This window comes from Dendrobium catenatum, unplaced genomic scaffold (genome assembly GCF_001605985.2).
Source record: "Dendrobium catenatum unplaced genomic scaffold, ASM160598v2 fragScaff_scaffold_726, whole genome shotgun sequence".
Lineage (NCBI taxonomy): Eukaryota > Viridiplantae > Streptophyta > Magnoliopsida > Asparagales > Orchidaceae > Dendrobium > Dendrobium catenatum.
Genome location: NW_021319188.1, coordinates 101794 through 124487, shown reverse-complemented (window position 1 = coordinate 124487; position 22694 = coordinate 101794). Strand labels below are relative to the sequence as shown.

Sequence of the window (22694 nt, the reverse complement as noted above, 5' to 3'; positions counted from 1 at the left end):
TATTGATCTTTGGACGTGTTCGGCGTCCGGATACAATAATTACTCCTCCAAAAGTCATGTCGATTGAGGAGAGATTATTGGGTTCGGACACCTGACATAGCTTACGTTCGGTATTCACAGTACTGACCTCAGTATTGTGAACTACTGAGTACCGAGCAGTACTGAGCTCAGTAGTGAGCAGTACATAGCTTGGTACTGTTCAGTACCGAGTAGTAGGTGATGTGATGTATTTTTATTGGACTCCAAACACGTCCAGTGACCGAACCCAATAATTTGCCTGGATTGAGGGTGACAAATGTGAAGGAGCGGTGAGCTGCGTCAATTTTTTTGGGCCATATACAACAACTGAAGCATAAACTTAAAATTCCTTCAAATTAAACATCCTAAAAAAATCGACCATTGAGGTCTTGAACCCACATCCTGGTGGGGAATTTCCTAGCTAGAAAGGCCAGGGCATGCCCTCTTAGGTATTCTCAATGCCACCATTGTATTTAGAGTGATGAGGACCGGTCATCCCCTTGTATGGGAGAAATTATTTTGTGCGGGCACCAGAAAGAGAGAACCATCTGGATTTACATGCTTTTGCTTCTCTTTTGCTATCCTCTTGCAAAAGGGCGGTAAAAAGACAACAAATATTCAATTATGAATGCATTTTTACTGCCCTTTTACTGTGCTTTTACAAATACTTAATAAAAGCGCAACAAATATTCAATTATTTAATAAATATTAAATATTTGCTATCATTTTACAACATCACATCAAATGACAGTAAAAGTGCAACAAATTCAGATGGTTTTCTCCGTCCGATGTCCGCACAGAATAATTAATCCTCCCATGGAGCTTCTCAAACTAGAAATTACCTTAAAGAGAGCAAAAGAAAGGAGAAATGAGGGCCCCCACAATTAACAAAGAGAATGAAGTTTTTTCCTAATAAAATATAAAACAAATAAATCACAAATATGTATAGCAAACTATGATCATTACACATTTACTTTTTATATTTACAAGATATCATTCTACAATAAACTAGTTCTTACCAGACACGTGATTTAAACTACATAAAATAACGTGAAGTGTATAATTTCTTCTGTATTGAGGCAAACCGATTTCTATCCTTGTAAAGACAGGCCTGGGAAAAACGCCTGCATTCTTTTAGAAGGCTAAGACTTTATGAAGACAACCTTCTATAGATTATTATACATGATGGAACCCTTTCCAAAATCCCCCCCAAAAAATAGAATTTTACCAAAAAAAAAAAGGCATTTACACGATAAATAATGAACAATATGAAATTTTACGTTTGAGAATTCACAATTGTGACCAACAAACTCAATGATGCAAGAGCTTCTTTTAACCTGGAGACTGGGAGGACACCTAAAGTAGAGTGAAGTGCCCCATTCTTCACAACATCTTTAGAGCTACTTTCACCATCAACTTGAGAAGTTACCACTGAGTTTTCTCCTCGATTGCATAGTTCAGTGGTGTCAGCTGGGAACTGACAGTAGGCTGAACTTAGTTGCTCGAGGATTTCGTCCAGCCTCCCGGATCGCTCATCTTCGCTATCCATCTCCATAAGGTCCTAGTTGCACAAACCAATTCAACAAACATAAGAAGAACATGCGAATAGACTATAACCATCATTGCATAAAACACTACTCAAGTCAAATAAAATTTAGCAAATGGAGTAAAGTTAACTTTTTTTTAATGAATAATTTCATTCAGCGCACAGAATGAAAGAAAAATCACAGTGATTTTAATGTCAGTTGTTTGCAAAGGCACAACAATTATATAAACTTGAGACAATAGACAATAAAGAATATGAAAGGAAAAATGTAGCTTTGGTATCAGAAAACAGGCAATTCTACTTGAGCTATAAAGTGAAAATGATAGCAAACAAACCTGTGCAGAAAACTTGTGGAAGATGGGATAGAAGCGCTGTCTGCAATACTCGTTGAAAAGAAGCGTCAATATCACAAGAGGAATGGTGAAGCTTGATGAAGTTGGGGATTCTTTTATCCCAAACACACCAATAGCTATTATCTGTGCTAGTACCAAGGAAAAAATCGTTGCATTGTGTGCAATGGGCCACATTTGTCCTCCAGACTCATACTTTGAGCAATAAACATTGAGTATCTGCATAAATACATAGAATCAATCAGCAAAAAACACCTAATAATAGTAAAATAGAGCTCAACAACTAAGTTTTCTTTTACTAATAAAAAAAATAATTCTTTATTATTTTCCCAAAGGCACAAATTTGTCAAGTCATCCTAGCTTTTTCACATGTCTAGAAACACAGCACCAAGACACCTTTATCTACCATTTAGGGCCAATATTAACCCAAACTGGAAATAAGAATTCAACAATAATAAGTCACTCTTCTATTTGGCAGGGAAATCCTGAAGCCTAAGCGTATCCATTTAACCATATCTTGTAGTAGTAGAGAGGATCAGAAAGTGAAAACTAAAAGCATAACAGCAAAAAGAGAAATTGAATTGCTGAATTGATGAAACATTGAAGTAAAGTGAGGGATAACAATGCATTGGGCAACTTTTAGAGGCAATCGCAACACAATTAAGAAGGGGCCCTTTTGTGCGATGATCATTGCCTGCTTGTAGAAAAGGGGATGATGATTAGAGAATGTAAGAGATTTCCTAGGCACCCCCTCACAAGCATCACAAACTTGAGGTCCGAGGCAATAGAACAACCCGATTGATCAACACAATCAAATTCCACACATAATACACATTCACTACTTGAAGGTGCTTGTACATGAGCAAAGTAAAAAAAATAACGGAGATTTTGGTCATTTGCAGCTTTGTTATATTAGATTTGTTGTAAAGTATAAACTTTATTATACCATGTTGACTTTGGTACAATGATCTTGCTTAAAAATTTTATTCATGTTTCTGTTAAAGTGTGAACTTCATGCTTTTCAATCTAATGGACGAGATTCTTGCTTCTGTTGAAGGTGTTGATGTCTTGATGAGAATCAATTATAAATTATAATGTTGTTGATGAGAATCTGTTGGAAGAGAACCTTGTCTCTTGGTGATTTGATAGAAGAAAAAAAAGGCAAATGTAATATTGCATTTTTGTGTGTCCTAGAATTTTGTTGTATTTTTTGCTAGAAAATGAGAATATTGTGATCATCATTTGTTTCATACAAGATATTGTTGATGGGTTTTATCATTTATGAGTCATTTCTTAGGTATTTTTAAATAGTGTAGTATGCCCGTCAATAATCGATGAATATTATGATGATTATTATTCTCATAAGTCTCAGCTAAGTTCAGAGTACCTGCTCATCGATCAGGGATTTTTGTTAAAAATGAGCTCAATGAGTTATGATTCTAGCTTGGAAAAAAGCACTCCAACGAGCAAACGAGCCAATAAACGAGTAGAGTTCGAGCATCTTATTCGAGCTATTTCCACACTAAATGAACTCGAGCTCGACTCTACTCGTTTGCACCCGTAATAAATGGGTAATAGGGCTTCTTCTTTTCATAAGTTTGTTCAAAATTGAATAATATGTTATCGCCCACTATAACTTCTTATAAAAGGCTTAATTTTCTATAATAAATTCACATCAATCTATCCTAAAATTCATTTTATATCTTCCCACCCCCCACTCCACACCTCCCCTCTCCTCCCCACCCCACCTTCACCAATCATTCTAGCAGTTGCCCCACCTTTCATCATTGTCATCTTGTGCTACAACCAATCCAATTGATATCTAGCAAACTCCATAGCCGTAGTTTTCATTGCTCTCAAAAGATTCCCAAACACTAACTAGACCCGGCAAGGAGGAGAAACTATCTCAAAACTGCAGGCTAAATCAATCTTGGAGAAGAAAAATAGCAAGCTTCATTATCCAATGTCGAATAACTCAAAAGAAAAAAGAATTATTGTTGTACGAGCAATCTAGATTTGAAAATTATACTTTTTGTCTAGTGAAGGATAAGTCAGAAAATTGAATTGGTTTGCCGAATAAAAAAAAAACAAGAAGATCAAATCGGATAGCAAAAATCATGTATATAGTGAACGAAACAATGCCCGAGGTAGCTTTAAGTGATTAACAGATCATTGGTGAACCTCCAATAACAATTTCAAAAACCTTTTTGAATCTGTTACAGCATCTTATTTTGAACTTGTGACACAATTTTAAGAGCTTGACAACTGATCGTTGGATTTAACCAAAAAACAAAACATAGAAACAAAAGGCCAAAAGTAGAGAAAATGCATCAAAAAGTTGAAATTGACATTTTTTTTAGGAACAGCAACGATAGGAATAAGATTCAAGAAACCTAACTAAAATATAGTCATAGTTTTTGTATGCTAAATATGATAAGGTTTAGGAAATCCACTGGGTTTACAAACTGAAAAGCTGCAAAAATAAGACAAAAAGCCACCATAGCAATAAGAATAATCACGAAAGTTCCACAAGAATAGCAATATAGAAGTACCATAACAAAAGAATTAAAATTCCCCGCTAAACATAGAAACACCAGCCAAAATCTAGCTACAGAGAAACATCAAGAAAACCTTAGAATTAAAATCCAAGACCTAAATCAAGCGATAGAAGCTACGTCCATCAGAAGCACGAAAATACCAACTCAATGAGCTAAACAAAATTCATACTAAAAAAAAATTAAAAACAAAATTTATTCAAAGTGACAAACTTAATGCAAACAATTTGCATTTTCGGCAAATATAAACTTTAAATTTTAGTATTAGCTTATGACATATAACTCTTAAGGAACTTCTCGATGTAACTATAAATAATTTAAGTATATCTACTTATTCTTGCAATACAATACAAGCATTCATAATCTAGGTACTAAGATCTCACCTGATTGCGATAAACAACATACCCAAGGAAGAAGTACACTAGCAAGAAAGGTAATATTAATGGTGCTAGTATGGAGCAGGTGAAGCCAAGAAGCCCAAATAAAAGAACCCTTGGAATTTCCGTATGATAAGGAAATGTTGGAACAGAGGCTGGATCATCCTTCCACCTTAATATATGCCTCTTTATAAAGTTCCATATAAGGCCAAAGAGCTGCATAACTTCAGATGATAAACTTGCCCAACCTGAGGTTAGGACATAAGTGATAAAGAAGGTAGCCTGCAAAAATAGCAAATTGAAGATTAATGTCTAATTTAGTTTAAACAAGGGTAGTAAATAATATTACATTTGATGAGAATAACATTATCAAAGAAATCACCTGACTTGGCACAGCTTTTGCAAGCTGAGTTGGGATGTCCTTTGGACTAGATATGGCATTTATCTGGCTTATGACTGATCCAGAGAAGACATTTACAAAGAACACATTCCAAACATTAAAGTAGAGCACTTTCCAACAGGCACTCTTTTTCCTAGCACTATGTGAGATAGACCCTTCAACAGAAGAAAATAACAGCATCACGGGTGGAACAATATATAGGAACAATTGCAAAATGACACTAGGGAGGTAGCCTGAGATTATCTCGCTTGCAAACTTCCTGCATGCATTAAGAATTGCATTGCTGTTAATAGGAGTGCTTGGATATTCAATGCCAAAAAATATGTCAACACAGCAAGAAAAATCAAATCTTGTGTTAACTGAAAAGCAAATCCACTTGAATTCAAAAATCAAGAAATAAAATTAAATGAATAACAAAATTCTAAGAAACATTGAGGGTAGATTCCATCAACATGTCAATTCAACAAAGATCAGAAACAGAGTGATACCATACTTCTTTAATAAACCATCCAGAAATGGGAATATTTTCTGCAACTGATCCAAATGGGTTAGACCTTGCACAAAAGTGACTGGAATGAGAAACAAAATCATAAAAACAATGCTGGCAATAAGTATTGCTATCTTGCGGAACCAAAGCTGTCTGTATGGTATCCAAAGATTTGACCAATAAACATCATGTGGTTCAGGAGCTAGATCAGTAACCCAATACATAGGATTTGATGACTGAAGAATCTCTGAAGTAACAACAGCAGCATACCGTGTTCTGAAAAATACAAAAGCAGCACCACATTCCTGCATGAAAATAAAAAAACAACCTTGAAAGCGGAGAATAAATAATGCCTATAATAAAGCATAATTACATTAAGACTACAGTACAAATAGAAATAAATAATAATTATATGGGTATAATTTAAACTCACGAACAACACAACAAACAAGCACAATAAAATGAAATCATGCATCAAGTTTTCTTAAACAGAAGTAAGAATTATAGCAATAAACATGTTAATATTAGCCAACAAGCAGGGCCTAGATGAGCTTCTTTCTATTACAAATTGTGCAAGGTTGATTTCTGCCATAAAAAATTAGACTCCACAGAACTCGTCTGAAATCTTTCAGCATAAGTAAAAATTATGTAAGCACACATATATAAATAGATATATCAGCACTATGATTGCTTAATGCTGATTTCACAAGTTTCTCTATCCTAAGACCACAACCCATATACACAAATATTCTAAATCCCTCAACACCGTTTATACATCACATCCACACCATGAAATTCAACTTCTTGGGACATCTTGGCACATTTTCGCATGCATATATATTTTACAAGAATAAAATTTGGTTAGAAAATATTATACAAAAACAACAACATCAAGCCTTTATCCCACTACGTGGGGTCGGCTACATGAATCCTTTTTCTCCATTGTGTCCTATTAAAGGTCAAATTCTCGTTTAAATCTAATAAAGAAAAGTCATTTCTAATATTTTCTAACCAAGTCTTTTTAGGTATGCCTCTATCTTTCTTAACATAAGTCAAATCTAATACCTCTACTCTCCTAACCGGGTCATTGGAAGGCCGCCGTTTTATGTGACCAAACCATCTAAGGCGACTCTCTCTAATCTTATCTTATATTGGAGCTACTCCAACCTTTTCACGGATATGCTCATTTCATATCATATCTCTAAGGGTAAAGCCAATATTCATCCAATAGCATCCAAGAAGATTAAAGGACACGTCTAATCTGCCAATAATGCTCAAAGTGGAGTTTACTAGTTTCCTAAATTTTAGAAGAAGCCAATGAATTCTTTCTCATAGTCAACACCAATTTCGCCACACCCACAACACAACAAACAATTATGAAGCAATCCAAACAGCCAAGCACCCACATCCAATCTGCTAAATCAAATCCAAAACGCTCCATCGGGACCATAACCAGAAAAACGTGCAAATACTTGAGGCCAATCTGCACAGAAAATACTGCTATCTACCAATTCAATCTATGCATACATCACTCAAGCTCATCAAATAGCAACCACCAATTATGTACAAAGAAAGAAAAAACCCTACCAAACCTACAGAACCGAACTACCAAAAGCCTTCGTTTTTTTAACCAGTTCTTTACATTTCACCATAGAATTGGAAAGCTCTCGAATTTAGGGCAAAATCTGATTCTTTTCTTTCACGGTTAACATAGCCCTGAAATTCATTGATTTCACCTTCTTCAATAATTTAAATAGAACATCCAAGATCACTCACTTCAGAGTATGTGACAATGACAGTTCCAATCAGGATAAACTCAGACGGCCTAATTCCTCCTAAAAAAAACGAACTAATGAAATATAAGCAAATCATCGACCCCCACCTAATGCTCAAACAACAATTCCGCTGAAGACATAGGTTGTTGCATCAGAACGTTCATCCACAAAACAAATCCTTCTCAAAACAAAAAAATTCCACGCAGATCGCTGTAAAGGAGACGAAACAACAAGAACGACGAAATAGAGGATTCAGTTACCTGCGACTGGATCAAAGGGAGAAGAGGCGGGAAACCCTAGCGTTGCCACGACATAAATCGCTACCTCCGGTGAGGAAGGGATCTGCTGCTCGCCTTTTATTTAATTTATTTAATTATATGTTATTTTCATGGGTAATATTTAAAGTTTAAAATATGTAACATTTTATTTTATTTTAATTTGCGATTTGTCGTTCTATACCTTATTAGAAATATTATTCTTTGACTAAATAGTTGTTCAATAGTTATAAGTACTGTTATATTCAAAATCATTCGTTAATTTGGTCAAATCTCATTAAATTATTGTGATTTTTTTAATAATTTTATTTTTTTTCTTTTGTTTTAATTATGCTCCATTAATTCTCTCTATTGAATAACTCAATTCTCATGAGGATAATTTATAGAGTTATGGATAAATTTTAAACGAGAATTTGACTTTTAATAGGTCATATTGGAGAAATAGGATTCATGTAGCCGACCGCACGTAGTGGGATAAAGGCTTGAACTTTCAAAAATATTTTTGTTAATATTCTTTAAATGCCCCCATCTAATTCTAGAATATCGTTTTACTTTATTTTTTATTATCTGCCCCTTTATCTTAAAGTCTAAAACTAATAATTGATGTTGGGTACATAAATTTTTACTCGAAATAACTTTACAATTTTTACAATCTAAACGATCTATTTTCTTATAAGAAAATAGTCAATCTGAGTTGTACTATAACCATTTTTATAAGTGATGAGATGCTCATTTCTTTTCTTAAATAAGGTATTAGCACTTGAAAAGTCATAAGCTAAACAAAAATCTAATATGATATTGCCACATTTATTTGTTGTTCCAAAATCATAGCCACCATGAATGCTTTTAAAATCATCTACCTCTCTGCCAACATGTCCATTTAAATCTCCTCCAATAAAAACTCTTTCTTCTAGAGGTATCTTTTGCAATAATTCTTCTAAGCCATTCAAAAAATTTAATTTAGAACTCATATCCAAACTTACTTGAGGAGCATAAGCACTTATAATATTAACAATCCTATCATCAACAACAATCTTTAAAACTATAATTCTATCACCAATCCTATTAATTTTTATAACATTATCATTCAAACTCTTATCTATAATAATACTTACATTATTTCTAGTACGACTCCTACATGTATACCAAAGTTTAAATCCTAAACTATCAATTTCCTTAGCCTTCTCTCCAACCCATTTAGTTTTCTGAATGCACAAATTATTTATCTTCCTATGAACCATAATATATATTAATTCCATTAATTTTCCTGTAAGAGAACCTATATTCCAAGTTCATATCCTAATTTTAGTTTCATGGACTAGCTTCTTTGCCCACATCCGTCCTTGATGTGGGAACCCTTGCCTATTTAACACTGCACCAGGGCGCCGGTGCAGCGGCCCTTGCACACTTGTCACTGTATTCAGGCCAAACAACGCGTCGCTTCCAGGGGACGCCCTAGCATTAACACAATGGCATTTTTTCATTAGAAAATATTATAAATGATATTTTTTTATTAGATTTAAATGAAAATTTGACTCTTAATAGAACATAATGGAGAAAAAAAATTCAAGTACCCAACCTCAGGTGAAGGGATAAAGGCTTGATCCTCTTGTTATTATTGTATTTTACAAGAATAAAATTACAATAAAACTACTGGTTTCACGTTGGTGAAGTCAGAGCTGGATTGAAAGCTTTCCACTTTAAGCTAACCACAAAGAGTCAGAATAAGGGCAATGATGATGGTAACTAACTCTTCATTTCATCAAAAATTCTATTTTTTTTAAAACAAAAAAGCATTCACATAGCTTTTTGACCTTTTGCTTCTGATGAGTGATTTAATTAACATTCCAAAGCTAATCTCATTCATTTGTGCACATTTTAGTACCTGAGTGACATTTGCGACAAACAAAACCATGAAAACGACCTCTGTTGTATGTAGTAGAACAATGGCATCAAAATCTTAAGAGCTAATACAAGTTCCATAGGTACTTCACTGAAGACACTAATGCTTAGCGTGCTGATAATACCTTTTCTTTTGAACTTGAATTTGAACCGTTGAGATCACTTCTCTTATCACCGAGCTCAAATTTATCATGACACAACTGGAACGAATTGGATGTTCCTCCACAAATTCCACATCTGTATCTAAATGGAATACACTTTTGATCAATTATGGCACCCTTTAACCGAGTGACCTTCTTGTAAGCCTTCCTTGCATTGTTCTGCATAATAAAAATTCAAAGAACATATCATCGTAATGTGCAAGCAACATGAAGGAAACAAATACAAAACAGCTAATTACTCATTTCTTTCACAAATCAAGCATGCCTAATGATTGCAAAGATAAATCATTTCCTTTAAGACGCCCCAAATATTGATATACTGAGATAATAAGGATATATAGATATATATACATGTAAATACATAAATTTATGTATGTAAAATAATCCACAACAACAATTATATCTACACAAATGGGTTTGCACACAGCTAAAACCGGATGTGTTTGCAAATACACAGAAGTTATAATTTAACTGGTCCCTATAGAAGTTGAGGTCAAGTTGGCTTGATTATGATTAACTTTACATATATATATATATATATATATATAACACATACATATGTACATACATCAATCCATGTATGTAAAAATAATCCACAGCAACATTATATCTGACCACATTACTTTGCAACAACAACAATAACAACATTAAGCCTTCATCCCACTACGTGAGGTCAGCTAAATGAATCATTTTTCTCCATTGCAGATTCGGCGTGTACCAAGGAAAAGAATTGTAAGTACTTCCATAGCTATTTCATTGTTGTGGGGAGCTTTTCATAGATGAAGTTGGACAATCCAACCTCCAGATCATTCATTTTTTTGTTAAGCAGACTCCCTGCCCCTCAATCCCTTACAAGATCTCTTATTTGATGAAATAATGCTCAAATGGACAATAAATAAATAAATAAATACTCCAAGGCCAATTGAACTTAAGCTAAAAATAACTATGATGGTTTTGTGTTAATCTCATCAAGCAAGACATGATGTGATAAATCTTTAAAAAGATGACACTTTGGTTCCAAGAACCTAAAAAGATTTTTAAGGTAAGAGCCTCAAGTAACTTGTTCGCAGAAATAGTAAATTGTAAGGTTTGAGAAGATACATAGGTCTAAGTCAGACATAAAACATAAGAACTTATTAGGAATTTAACATATATTAGTTAAATTATTAAAATAAATGTTCAGTAATCATATGGAAAGTTAAAAAATATTCAAATGCATGCCAAATAAGAAATTAAAAAGAAAAAAAAGTATCCCGTACCATAATTTTATGGAATTTGCCAGCACGATATATTATCTGATGAGATAGGTAACTTGACGCATGATATTTTATGAAGAAATTCTTGACAGAATCACTAAATGTTTCTCCTGTTGACTTTGGAATGGCTCGAATAAGTACGGTAAAATGACTTGGATTTGGAGGTGATCGAGTGATATGAAGCAGCCTCAACCTCGCAATACTCTTGTATTGCTAGAATCACACAAAATCGGGAATTGTTAGTACTAAAATTAAGGTACTAATACAAAATTTACCATGTTGAAGAAACTACTCACAAAATATAGAAGGATGCAAGCAGAGAAGGAGATAATATACAATGCAAGGCAGTGAACCCAAAGCCTGCATTATAGAAAAATCTGTGTTCATAATCTTCATAAATGAGAAGCATTTTTATCAGGTATGCAAAGCGAAAAAAAAAGAAAAACGATCAGGAGTACCACACTTAAAAGGCCATGAAAATTTAATGCAAATCTAAAAAAAGTGTTGGTCAAATGTTACAAGCATTTTACATGATGCCAAATAGCCTTAGTAGTTCTCAATAAAAGTGAAGCTAAAGCCAATTATTGTAACAAGCATTTTACTTGGACATCACCAAAAGTAGCAAAAACCTTAAGTGGGTGCAGTCCTTTGCAACTGTTAAACAATGAGCAATAAAATTTTGTGGAATTGAGAGGTATGAGTTCAGTGGATAAAGAAGCTTAAGCCAATTAGGGAAGAAAAACTATGGCTTCGTTTGGGACGGCTTTTTTACTGTTTTTTAAAAGAACTTTCTAATACAAAAAAATTTATTTTTATAATAGAAAGATGCTTTAAGAAGCAGTAAGAAAATCATCCCAAACGAAGCCTATATTTGGTGAGGTATTGCATACAACGCTAAAGTGCTCAACTAAACACAAGTGATCGTAGAATTTACCATTTTGAGTGACTCTGAACATTTCCGATGGTAAATACTTCTAATGATTCAGATGAAATATTACCATGTTCCATGTCCTGTCCAAAATAGTTCAAAGGTAGTACACCAAAAATGCAAACAACTGCTGCAATAGAGAAGATGCGCATACTGCAGTAACAAACAAAGAAAAAAAAAATATTAGTCAGTAACTTCAAGATTTAGCATTAATTTAATTTTAAATAAACATGTAAGCATAATTAAATTAAGCCAATAATAAATGTCACTGCAAAATCATGATAGCTAATCAAAATAAATAGGGAAATCTAAAAATATACATTTATGAAAATATTGAAAAGCATTTCTATAGAGGTTAAATATGGCCATAAAAAGATGCATGTTCTTAACATATTTTAAGCATTCTCTAAGGAGTTGTTTGGATGTAAATATTATGAGTGTAAAGTAAAAGAAATGCAGGGGTTTGTATTTTTCTAGTGTTCGGTTTGTAGTTAACCAAATATAAACCATTTGTGTGGGGAATTTGGACTACACGAAATGCCTATTTTTGACAAATTTGGAATTCAACCAATTGGTAAAATTCCAAATGCAGAGAAAATTTGAAGCCCGCTACCTCACCTTTCCCACTCCAATAGGTGCCCACCCGCCCACCTAGGTCATGCCACCACACATCATTGCCTGAGACAATCGCCACCCACCACTCACCAGCCCGTTGCCACAATAATTCATTATGGTCCCCTCCATCACTACCACCACTACCCGCCATTGTTGTCTTCCATCAACCACTACCCGCCACATTTGTAATGTTTCATAACTAACACAAAATATTTCAATGCATTTGATTTTCATCCAAGTAAATGATTCATGTATTTAAAAATGCATGTACTCAAATTACATTGCATTCTAATATGCATGCATTTTAAAAACATCTAACCATACAAGCCCTAACAAATAGAAATTCACATTCTTCACAATCAAAACCACACCACAAGAACTATGAACAAATGAGGGATTAAGCAAGGCAATGTATAAAAGAAAGGTTGAAAAGAAACTATAGAGCATATAATACATTATCTGAGGTCAAGAAGGCAGAATGAATAGACCATTTTCTAGAGATAAAAAAGAGTGACATATTAGCAACCTGATAGGTAAGAGGAATGTCACAGCAAGTGATGAAAACAATTGTCAATTACTTATCATATAAGAAGATACACCAGAGTTTAAAACCCAACATGTACTAGAATAAGCTGTGGAAGCTAAACTAGAAGAAGAAATCATATGAGAGGATGAAGTGATTAACTAAGAAAGCTAAAATAACTGAGCATATTCCCCCTAAGAAAGAGAAACAAAATCAGATTCGGTACTAGTCAAATTGATAAGAGCAATGGTAGAGACATACTAAGTGATTGGAGAGTAGCCAACTTTTCCAAAAGCAGGCAAATGAGTAATTGCTTCTTTGTGGCAAGGTGGAAATAAGCCACCACTATTTAGACAAGTACCCTAGCTGCTCCTTGCTCCAAAAGAAGACAATGCAAGTAACTAAGTGACCTAAAGAATGTGGGGTACATTGCTAAAGATATTGGTGGCAATAAAGTTCGTAGTTATTTGAGCTTGAATATATTGTACAGATCGATGAAGACCAATAAGAAACTTTTGGTTTTGTTTTTGCCAAGTAGTTAGACAATATTTAAGAAGTTCATTGTATTAGCCTTTTAAAGTGTAAAAGTACCAATGAAAAGATTTGCCACCCTATAACAAGGAGAAGATAACAAAGTCGAGAGTATATATTGTAGATATGTTATTGTTCTAAAAGTAAGTGAAATGAGAAAAAAATCTCACATCCCTTTCACAACTCCCTAAACATCATAATAAAAACAATAGAGGGCTTGAAGCATTTGAACATCCATGTAATACTAATATGATTGAAAGCTTCTCACTTGGTCTATTTGGCAGCGCCTATCTATTTAGGTGGTGGAAATCCAAATGAATGAATTTCTTAAGAGAACTCATAAGAAAACTAAAAATACAAGACCATGGTGAATAATTAGTACCAATGATTTTGATAATAGTAGTGGAAGTCATCAACAAATGCCAACTTAAAAAAAGGACAAAAAGGATGTTAATCAAGCACAGAGGAGGGTGAAGGCATTACACCTATGAATGAGATGTGAATCAACAATCCCACAAGAAAAGGAGTAGAGGTGTGTGGGTTATGTGAAAAAACTTAGTTGGCGATCAAGGAGCAATCTCAAAGAGTTTGCTAATTGCAAAACTTGAAAAACTAATATACTAAGACTTGCAATAAATAGATCGCAGTGGGAGCAAGCAGAAAGGTATGGCGCGGTCAAGCATGGATTGGGATGGGAGCAAGGCAGAGATTATGTATGTACATATCATGTGTATGGGATTATGAGTGGGGTGTAAGGTGAGTGCATAGTTGCGAGAGCGACTAAGGGGACGTGTGAGCGAACACATACTTGATTAGCGATAAGAGTGTGCATTGATTGGATAAATTTGAAAAATTGAATCGAATCAACCTTATTTAGTTAGTTTGGTTCAATTAGTGAAGTATCAATTTTGTTATAATTTATTATTTTGACTTTTTTGGCTTTTGGTTAATGATTTATTTTTTTTTAAATTAATCAAAAATAAATAAAATTACACTAATTTCTTCAAATATTAAGTCAACTAAACATGTAAACTATAAATAACTAAGTGGCATAATAATCAATGTGGATATGATTTACTCCACATGCCATAACTTTAAATTTTAGCAAAAATTGTTTATTATCTTCTTAATACATGGTATTTAAGCTAAGCATAATTAGATTTATTATTAAAGTTAATTGCATTTCGGTTCATCAACTAATGTAAAGTTTGATTCAGTATAATTTGGCATAGAAAATAGTTTCATTGGTTTGAATTCCTAAATTTTTAACCGAACCAAATTGGTCAAGCTAATTTGTAAACAAAACTGACCAAGTGACCACCAAGAGTCAAGGATGGTGATACATGAATGGAGGCATGCGGTCGAATACAAGCTTTGATAATAAGCTCGAAAGAAGGCTTTTCTTCTATATTATCAAATGAATACATTGGCCAATACATATGCAAACAAAGAGAACATTAAAAAAAAATTAAAAAGAGAATATCATTAATTCTGAGAATATACTACTTACATAAATCACCTTTCTTATTTAGCAATTTCCAGTGATAACACACATAAACCAAACTTAAAATACTAAAAAATGTTCACAGACACAATCTTTACAACAAAAATATAAAGCGTAACAAACATTACCTAGGGCGCCAATCAAAACACCAAATTCAAATCCAAATAAAGCAAAGAAGCAGATTTCTGGTTTATTTTTGTATTTATAGCCTTTAAAATAAAATGAACAACTTCTTCAATTTTCGTTTTTGTCATAAACTTGAAAATCATAAATATAGTAAAGGGGATGAGTTTTAAGCTGAGTTTTGATAGTTTCTGTTGAGTTTAGGAGTCAGAAGTTTTGAGAAAATTTTGGTGGTTTTGATTGGCTTCAACGTTTTCAATTTTTTCCACGGCTTAAGCCTAGTTTCAACAACTCCGAACCAAATCCGGTAGAAATAAAAAAAAATAACCATATTCCTGATACCTCTCGACCAAATCTATCAGTTTAAGCCGTTCCAAAGCAGAACCATGGAAAAGCAACATAAACCATCACAAAGTCAAGCTAAGGCACCGATCAAAGCACCAACTTGAACATTAAAGTAAACCAGACAACCAGATTTCCGTCTCTTAACCGACCTGAACACAATAATCCTTGTATTGTACAGCCTTGATCATACATGATGATATATCATTTTGATAAATACTCACTCAAAATTTTGGATTTTTAAAAAGATGCAAATCTAAAATTTGAACAAATTGTATCTTATAATCTTGATCATACTATACGAATAGTAAAAATCTTGCATATTTTGATCATAGAATCAACCAATGGAATCAAGATAAAATCATGATTGACATTCTCATTGTATGATCCAAGTCATCTAGTGTGATCTAACAGAACATTTGGTGGGTGAATAGTTATTCGTTTAAGATTATCCTTGGTCTAATTTAATTGATTGTATTGTACAATTCATGTTGTACAATCTGATATAGCATAACTCAAAAATAGGTATTGAATTAATCAAACAATATGATCCAAACTTTGTACTATACAATAAGTATTTCAAAATTAAAAAATAGGATTTGATTTTAAAAGCTAATCCCGGTTCTTTTCATAGTAATTGTGTGTGAAAAAAGTAAGTAACTAGAGCTATTTTTCCCTGAGAGAGAGTCCTTTGGAGAGGGAGAGCGGTGCTTGAGAGAGTTTGTCTAATCCACTTAGGAGAGAGAACGTGAGGTTGAGAGGTTGTTCCTTAGGGAGTCGAGGGTTATGTGAGGGAGTTCACACGGTTGTCATCATTGGCTTGCACCTTGATCCTCCAAGTTTAGGTTTGGGAGCTCTTGGAAGAAAGTCTTTGGATGAAAGATTTATGACTAGCCAAGGAGGCTATGGGAGCGATATGTTCTCCATTGCAAGGAGTAGAAAGAGGGAGCCATCTCCATTATGCTGGAAAGTAGAAGGAGGGAGTCTAGGCCTTTTGAGAGAAAGAGCTTGTAAAAGTCATTCTCCATTTGAGAATGGAGAAGAGTTTTTATGCCTTACTAAGGGAAAAAGGAGTGCTTATTAATGGAATTTCCAAATAGGAGGAACATGAGGAGTGAACGTAAGGTCAAGTTGATCAAACAACTAAAAAAATCTCAGTTTATATTTCTTTTACTTTTGTATTTGATTTCTAGCATTTTCTATATTGCTTAGATATGTGATTCAAAAGATTGTTGTGATTGCACTTAAAAAATTCAAAAATAAATCTTCATAACATTTTAATACATAACAAAAATATTTTCCTCTAAATCTTTCTTTTAAATTTCTCTTTACATAATTACAACTGCTCTCAGTAATAAAAATAAAAAATATTCTTAGTACTTTTCACTCTAAAGTTATATTATTATTTTCAAAATTACTTCTACTAAAAATTATGTTTTTACTTAATCAAAAATTCTTTTTTTAAATAACCAATTCACTTTTCCCTCTTGGTTGTGTCATGACAGTCTTAATTAAAATAATAAAGAAGACATCCAAATTTTATTTCCAAAATAATTATATTTAGATAATCCAATCCAACTTCATTCTATACATCAAAAGACAATAATTTGATTACAAAATACTTTAATGTAATGCTTCTGATGATCCTGCCCTTATTAAACTCTACTCCACTAAATCTTTGCCTTCTCGAAAATTTCATAAACAATAAAGTGAGCTTCATATGCTCTGCAGGGCATCCCAATTCTTATTGTAGATGTCAATACCCATATTTAAAATATTTAATTAAAAAATTTAAATATTAAATTCAATTGAATAGAAAATAACTTTTACTCTTTAGAAAACATAAACATAGAAATTATTTATACAAGTGACATACATAAGGATTAGCTTTTTTTAGAACATGTTATTTAAACATGAACATTATATACATGGACATGCACTTTTACTAATTAGGTATCTGAGTATATATTAGGATTAACATGATGTCATTTGTACATTAACAAAAGTATCAGAGGGTTGTCTTGCTCTTCAAGACGTGCTTATCTTCTCGTCATTGTTATCAATCCACACTCAATGCACCTTTTAAGGATGTTGGATTTGAATGTGCTTGTATTCTAATCACTAACATCAATCCACACTCAAAACACTTTTTGAAGATGTTGGATTTGAATGTCTCTGGATGATACCCGACCTTACTAATAGATAATCTCGAAACATGAGTTTGGGAATTGAGTGGAGTTTGGGCAAGTAGAGCTCTATGTGTCCTTGGAGAGAATAATATGAAATCTAAGGAACATAGAAAAATAAGAAGATCTAGAAGCTCCAAAGATCCAAAAGTTCACAAGTGCCACAAAATAAAAAAGCCTTTTGAAATCAAAAGTCCCAAAAGATGTATCTTCACCTTTTATTTATAAAATTTAGAGGGGTAGATGATAAGAAAGTTAAAAAAAGCACAATGTCTGATATAACTTATTATAGGGTGTCATGCATATGTGGTCTATCTGATTGACTTTCATATTGATCTCTATATATAATAGGTCCATTGATCTCAGGACAAGTCTTTTGTACTAGTCTTATTAAGCTAGTGCAACGGGCTAGTACTATGGGCCCCATATATATGATGGTTGAATTTTTTGGACGAAATAACGAGTCAATTGATAAAAGGTTTAAACCTCTTGAAGTGAAAGGCCTAGTCTTCTTGGGAGAAAGAGGTCACGACTTAACGATTGTCCATACCTGAGAGATCATAGTTATAACCTTTGAGGTGCGTGTGCTTCTTTGTACTTGGATTAGAGAAGTCAACATCAGTTAAATACCTTTAATTGTAGGGGATATTTGTGGATGAAGGATTCATGATGAGATGATTAATTCCTAAAACTTTGATAAACCTAAGAAAGTTCTCTTGAGAATCCTATTGGAGGTGCCAACTCCTCAGCCTATTATGCACAATCGATTATTCAGGTCATTACTTTGTTGAGAGAATGCTTATGACTTCATGGAAACTACCGACCAGCTTGTTGGTCTACCGCCTTTCTTAGTGCTAAGTGTTTCTCATAGGAGGTCAGATTGTTTTGAACAAGTATCATAGTGAGAACCTGTTAGATACCTTTGAAGTACCTATATCATCATGAACAAGTTTACAAGCTTCATTTGGACTTGTGCTTAACTTGTAATTCATTATGAGTTCTATGTATAATTAGAAAGCTACAAATTAAGAGCTATGTTTTGTTTGGGACAACTTTTTTATTATTTTTTAAAACTCATTTTACACCTAGCATTTATTAGAACTTATTACATAACTTGACTTAAATGCAACATTTTCAGTAAATATTGTAATAAATATTATTAACTTTATTTAAATAATTAAATTGATCTATTTGAATATGCTATCTATCATTCAGATGATTATAAAATACAATAAAGGAATTTAAACACTTATTTTTTAAAAATATTTTATAAGTTAAAGTAAGAAGACAGAAGGCAAGATAGTCATTTAGACTGCATTGCAGTGGAAAAAAAAAAAAAAAGAAAGCCCTGCGAGCGAAAGACACTTAAACGAGTTCAAAGAGTAAACTCCAAATGTCTTAATGTAATTAGGTGCCGCATTGATTTTTTTTTTCGCTGACATATAAGAAAATAATTGTGAGGACTTTTCAATATCTATATGGAAAACTTGCCGACATCCATTTCTCTTTTGGTAATAAAATAGATTGACCAATGAGCACAAGCAACGCTGGCAAACGGTGGCTCACAAACTTCTCCAATTGAGATGGCCAATGGCTATAATTCTTTAATAGTTTAGTGGTAGGCAGAGTTTTTTAGATAATTTTGATAGAGGAGTTTTAAAAAATGAATGTCAAAAGGTGGAGGAGATGCGGTAAATAAAGTGTTTTATTTTTCTAGGAACAAAAGTTGAATTCTTTTTTTTTTTTTTATTAGCCTTTGGGAGAGTTATTGCTACTCTACAATAGTTGACTGATACTTCGCATGAAAATTAATTTGATTGAGCTAGAACTCCATGCAAATTAAAATAAGAAAATTTTAAAATTTAGCTATAGATGAATTTGATTCCAATTCTATCACCAAAAAAGTGATCCGATGTGTGTGCTTCTTTGTAGTTGGATCATATATGTTAGCATGCCCATTGGCTAAATACCTTTGATTGTTGGGAATATTGATAAACCTAAGAAAGTTCTCTTGAGAATCCTATTGGAGGTGTCAACTCCTTAGCCTATTCTACCCAGTCGAGTATTCAGGTCATTGCCTTGTTGAGAGAATGCTCATGAGTTCATGGAATATTGCCAACCAGCTTGTTGGTCAACTGCCTTTCTTAATGCTGAGTCCTTCTCGTAGGAGGTCATAGGAGGTCAGATTGTTTTGAGCTGGTATCTCAATAAGAACCTGTTATATATCTTTGAAGTGCCTATATCAGCATGAATGAGTTTACAGGCCGCATTTGGACTTATGCTTAACTTGTAATTCATAATGAGTTCTATGTATAATTAGAAAGCTACAAATTAAGAGTTATGCTTTGTTTGGGACAGCCTTTTTACTACCTAAAACTCATTTTACCCCCAACATTTATTAGAACTTATTACATAACTTGACTTAAATGCAACATTTTCAATAAATATTGTGATGAATATTATTAACTTTATTTAAATAATTGAGTTTTTCTATTTGAATATGCTATCTATCATTCAAAAGATTATAAAATATGAGAAAGGTATTTATACACTTATTTTCTTAAAATATTTTATAAGTTAAAGTGAGAAGACAGAAGGCAAGATAGTCATTTAGGAGCGCGGATTCCGTCGTGTTACTGAATGCATCCGGAAACCAATAACAAAAGACTACGTCACTAAAGTGTTCGGTACCGTGCTTGATATAACGGGCTCGGTACACTCAGTATGCTCAGTATTTTCACCGGATGTAATAATTTTTCGTCATTTAGACTACATTACAGTAAAAAAAGAAAAGAAAAGAAAAGAAAGCCCAGTGACCGAAAGACACTTAAGCGAGTTCAAAGAGTAAAGTCCAAATGTCTTTAGGTGCCGCATTGAATTTTTTTTTTCGCTGACATATAAAATAATAATTGTGATGACGTTTCAATATCAATATGGGAAACTTGCCGATCGACATCCCTAACTAATATTTTATTAAAGCACTCTTTGACTCTCTTTGCTATCTTTTCTCTTTTGGTAAAAAAATAGATTGACCAATGAGCACAAGCAACGTTGGCAAACGTTGGTTCACAAACTTCTCCAATTGAGATCGCCAAAGGATATAATTCTTTAATAGTTTAGTGGTAGGCAGAGTTTTTTAGATAATTTGGATAGAGGAGTTTTAAAAAATGGATGTCAAAAGGTGGAGGAGATGCGGTAAATAAAGTGTTTTATTTTTCAAGGCACAAAAGTTGAATTCTTTTCTTTATTAGCCTTTGGGAGAGTTATTGCTACTCTAAATACTGAACGAATTATTTTAAAATTTTACAATAGTTGATTTATACTTCGCATGAAAATTATTATGATTGAGCTAGAACTCCATGCAAATTAAGACAAGAAAAATTTTAAAATTTAGCTAAAGATGATTTTGACTCCAATTCTATCACCACCAAAAGTGATATTTTTTTTTTATTTTTTTTTTCTTTTTTTACCACCAAAAGTGATATGATCCAAGCTTAAGGTTTCGTTTGGGACGGCTTTTTTATTGCTTTTTAAAACGGAGTTTTAATAAAAAAATAAAAAAATTTGTACTAAAACTCTGTTTTAGAAAGCAATAAAAAAGCCGTCCCAAAAGAAGCCTAAATATGCCTAAATTAAGCACTTAGGGCAAAAATGAATTATTTCTTAAATATGTCGAGGTCTATCACTTCTCATGCCTAAAGTGATCCAAGCTTAAATATTCCTAAATTTGCACTTATAATTGTTGCGTCCTGGAATATTCGCGGCGGTAGAGAAATATATAGTTTAACGTCTTAGCGTTGTACGAAGATCCAGCACACAATCAGATAAGTGAGAGGGTGTAGCGTTCATAAGAGACACAAAATGCCGTATCAATAATCAAATTGAGCATTTCAATGAGACGAATCCAATGAGCTCAAGATCGCTTAGTTTTGACATTATTTAAATATTTGAATACTGAACGAATGATTCTATGATCAAGGGAATCAATATGAGTCTTAATTTAAATTGTTCTAGATTTCAAGTATATTTATGAAGCATGTTTATCTAAAAATATATAAATAAGCTTACACTCTCTACATGAAGGGAACCCTTGGCTTGGATTCAAGGAACTTAGAGGCTTCAAGAATCATGAAACTCCAACTAAGTGCTACTATCGAATAGACCAGCGTCCGACCATCACTATTGGATAACTGCTCAATCGGCAATATAAGAACTCCTCTCGACTGCCATCATTGAATGGTCGCCTCATCTCTGCTGTCTGACCACCATCACTCAACCTCCATCGATCTTCACTGCTCGACCAACATCATCAGATCTCCATTATTGATCATTATCATTAGACTGTTACCCGACAACCATTATCAAACAACTGCTGATATCTGAGCACCACTATAAAACCTTGGCTGCAAAACCACCAATGTTGAAATTAGCTTCATTTATTTGCTCGAAATTAACTTCAATTATTGCAAAAAAAAAAGGTATTTAAAAAAAATTATACATGACAATTATTTTAAAAATTCCAAAATTTTATTACAGTTTTAAAACTGGCCACTCTTTGCATTGATGTAGCATTGGAATTGCTTCCTTTGCAATGTTGGAGTTCTGATATCTTTACCGTATTTCATTAATTTCAAACATGTTTTTCTTTTGTCATTATAGATCAACTAAACATAAGCGCAATCAATAATAATAATAATAATAATAATAATAATAATAATAATAGTTATAGATATCACTTGTTATTCTTTCCAAACTAAATCTTCAACATAAAAATAACATATAATTGCATGAAATACCAACAAAGTTAGCTAGATATCATGAAAAGGTTTGAAATAGCACA

At 33.1% G+C, this 22694-nt stretch overlaps 1 protein-coding gene across 1 annotated transcript in view; it reads right to left on the bottom strand.

Annotated features, from left to right (window-relative positions):
- Positions 1-962: 962 nt before the first annotated feature.
- The window catches only part of LOC110098036 (CSC1-like protein RXW8), a 37189-nt gene continuing 15457 nt past the window's right edge, over positions 963-22694 (bottom strand). The window contains exons 3-12 of the mRNA XM_020824736.2: positions 15821-15850; positions 12037-12183; positions 11399-11462; positions 11106-11315; positions 9811-10005; positions 5740-6038; positions 5229-5505; positions 4853-5128; positions 1900-2133; positions 963-1579 (exon numbers count right to left, since the gene is read on the bottom strand). Coding sequence (XP_020680395.2) covers positions 1295-1579; positions 1900-2133; positions 4853-5128; positions 5229-5505; positions 5740-6038; positions 9811-10005; positions 11106-11315; positions 11399-11462; positions 12037-12183; positions 15821-15850 — 2017 coding nt within the window. The 3' untranslated portion in view covers positions 963-1294. The remainder of the gene's footprint in view (positions 1580-1899; positions 2134-4852; positions 5129-5228; positions 5506-5739; positions 6039-9810; positions 10006-11105; positions 11316-11398; positions 11463-12036; positions 12184-15820; positions 15851-22694) is intronic.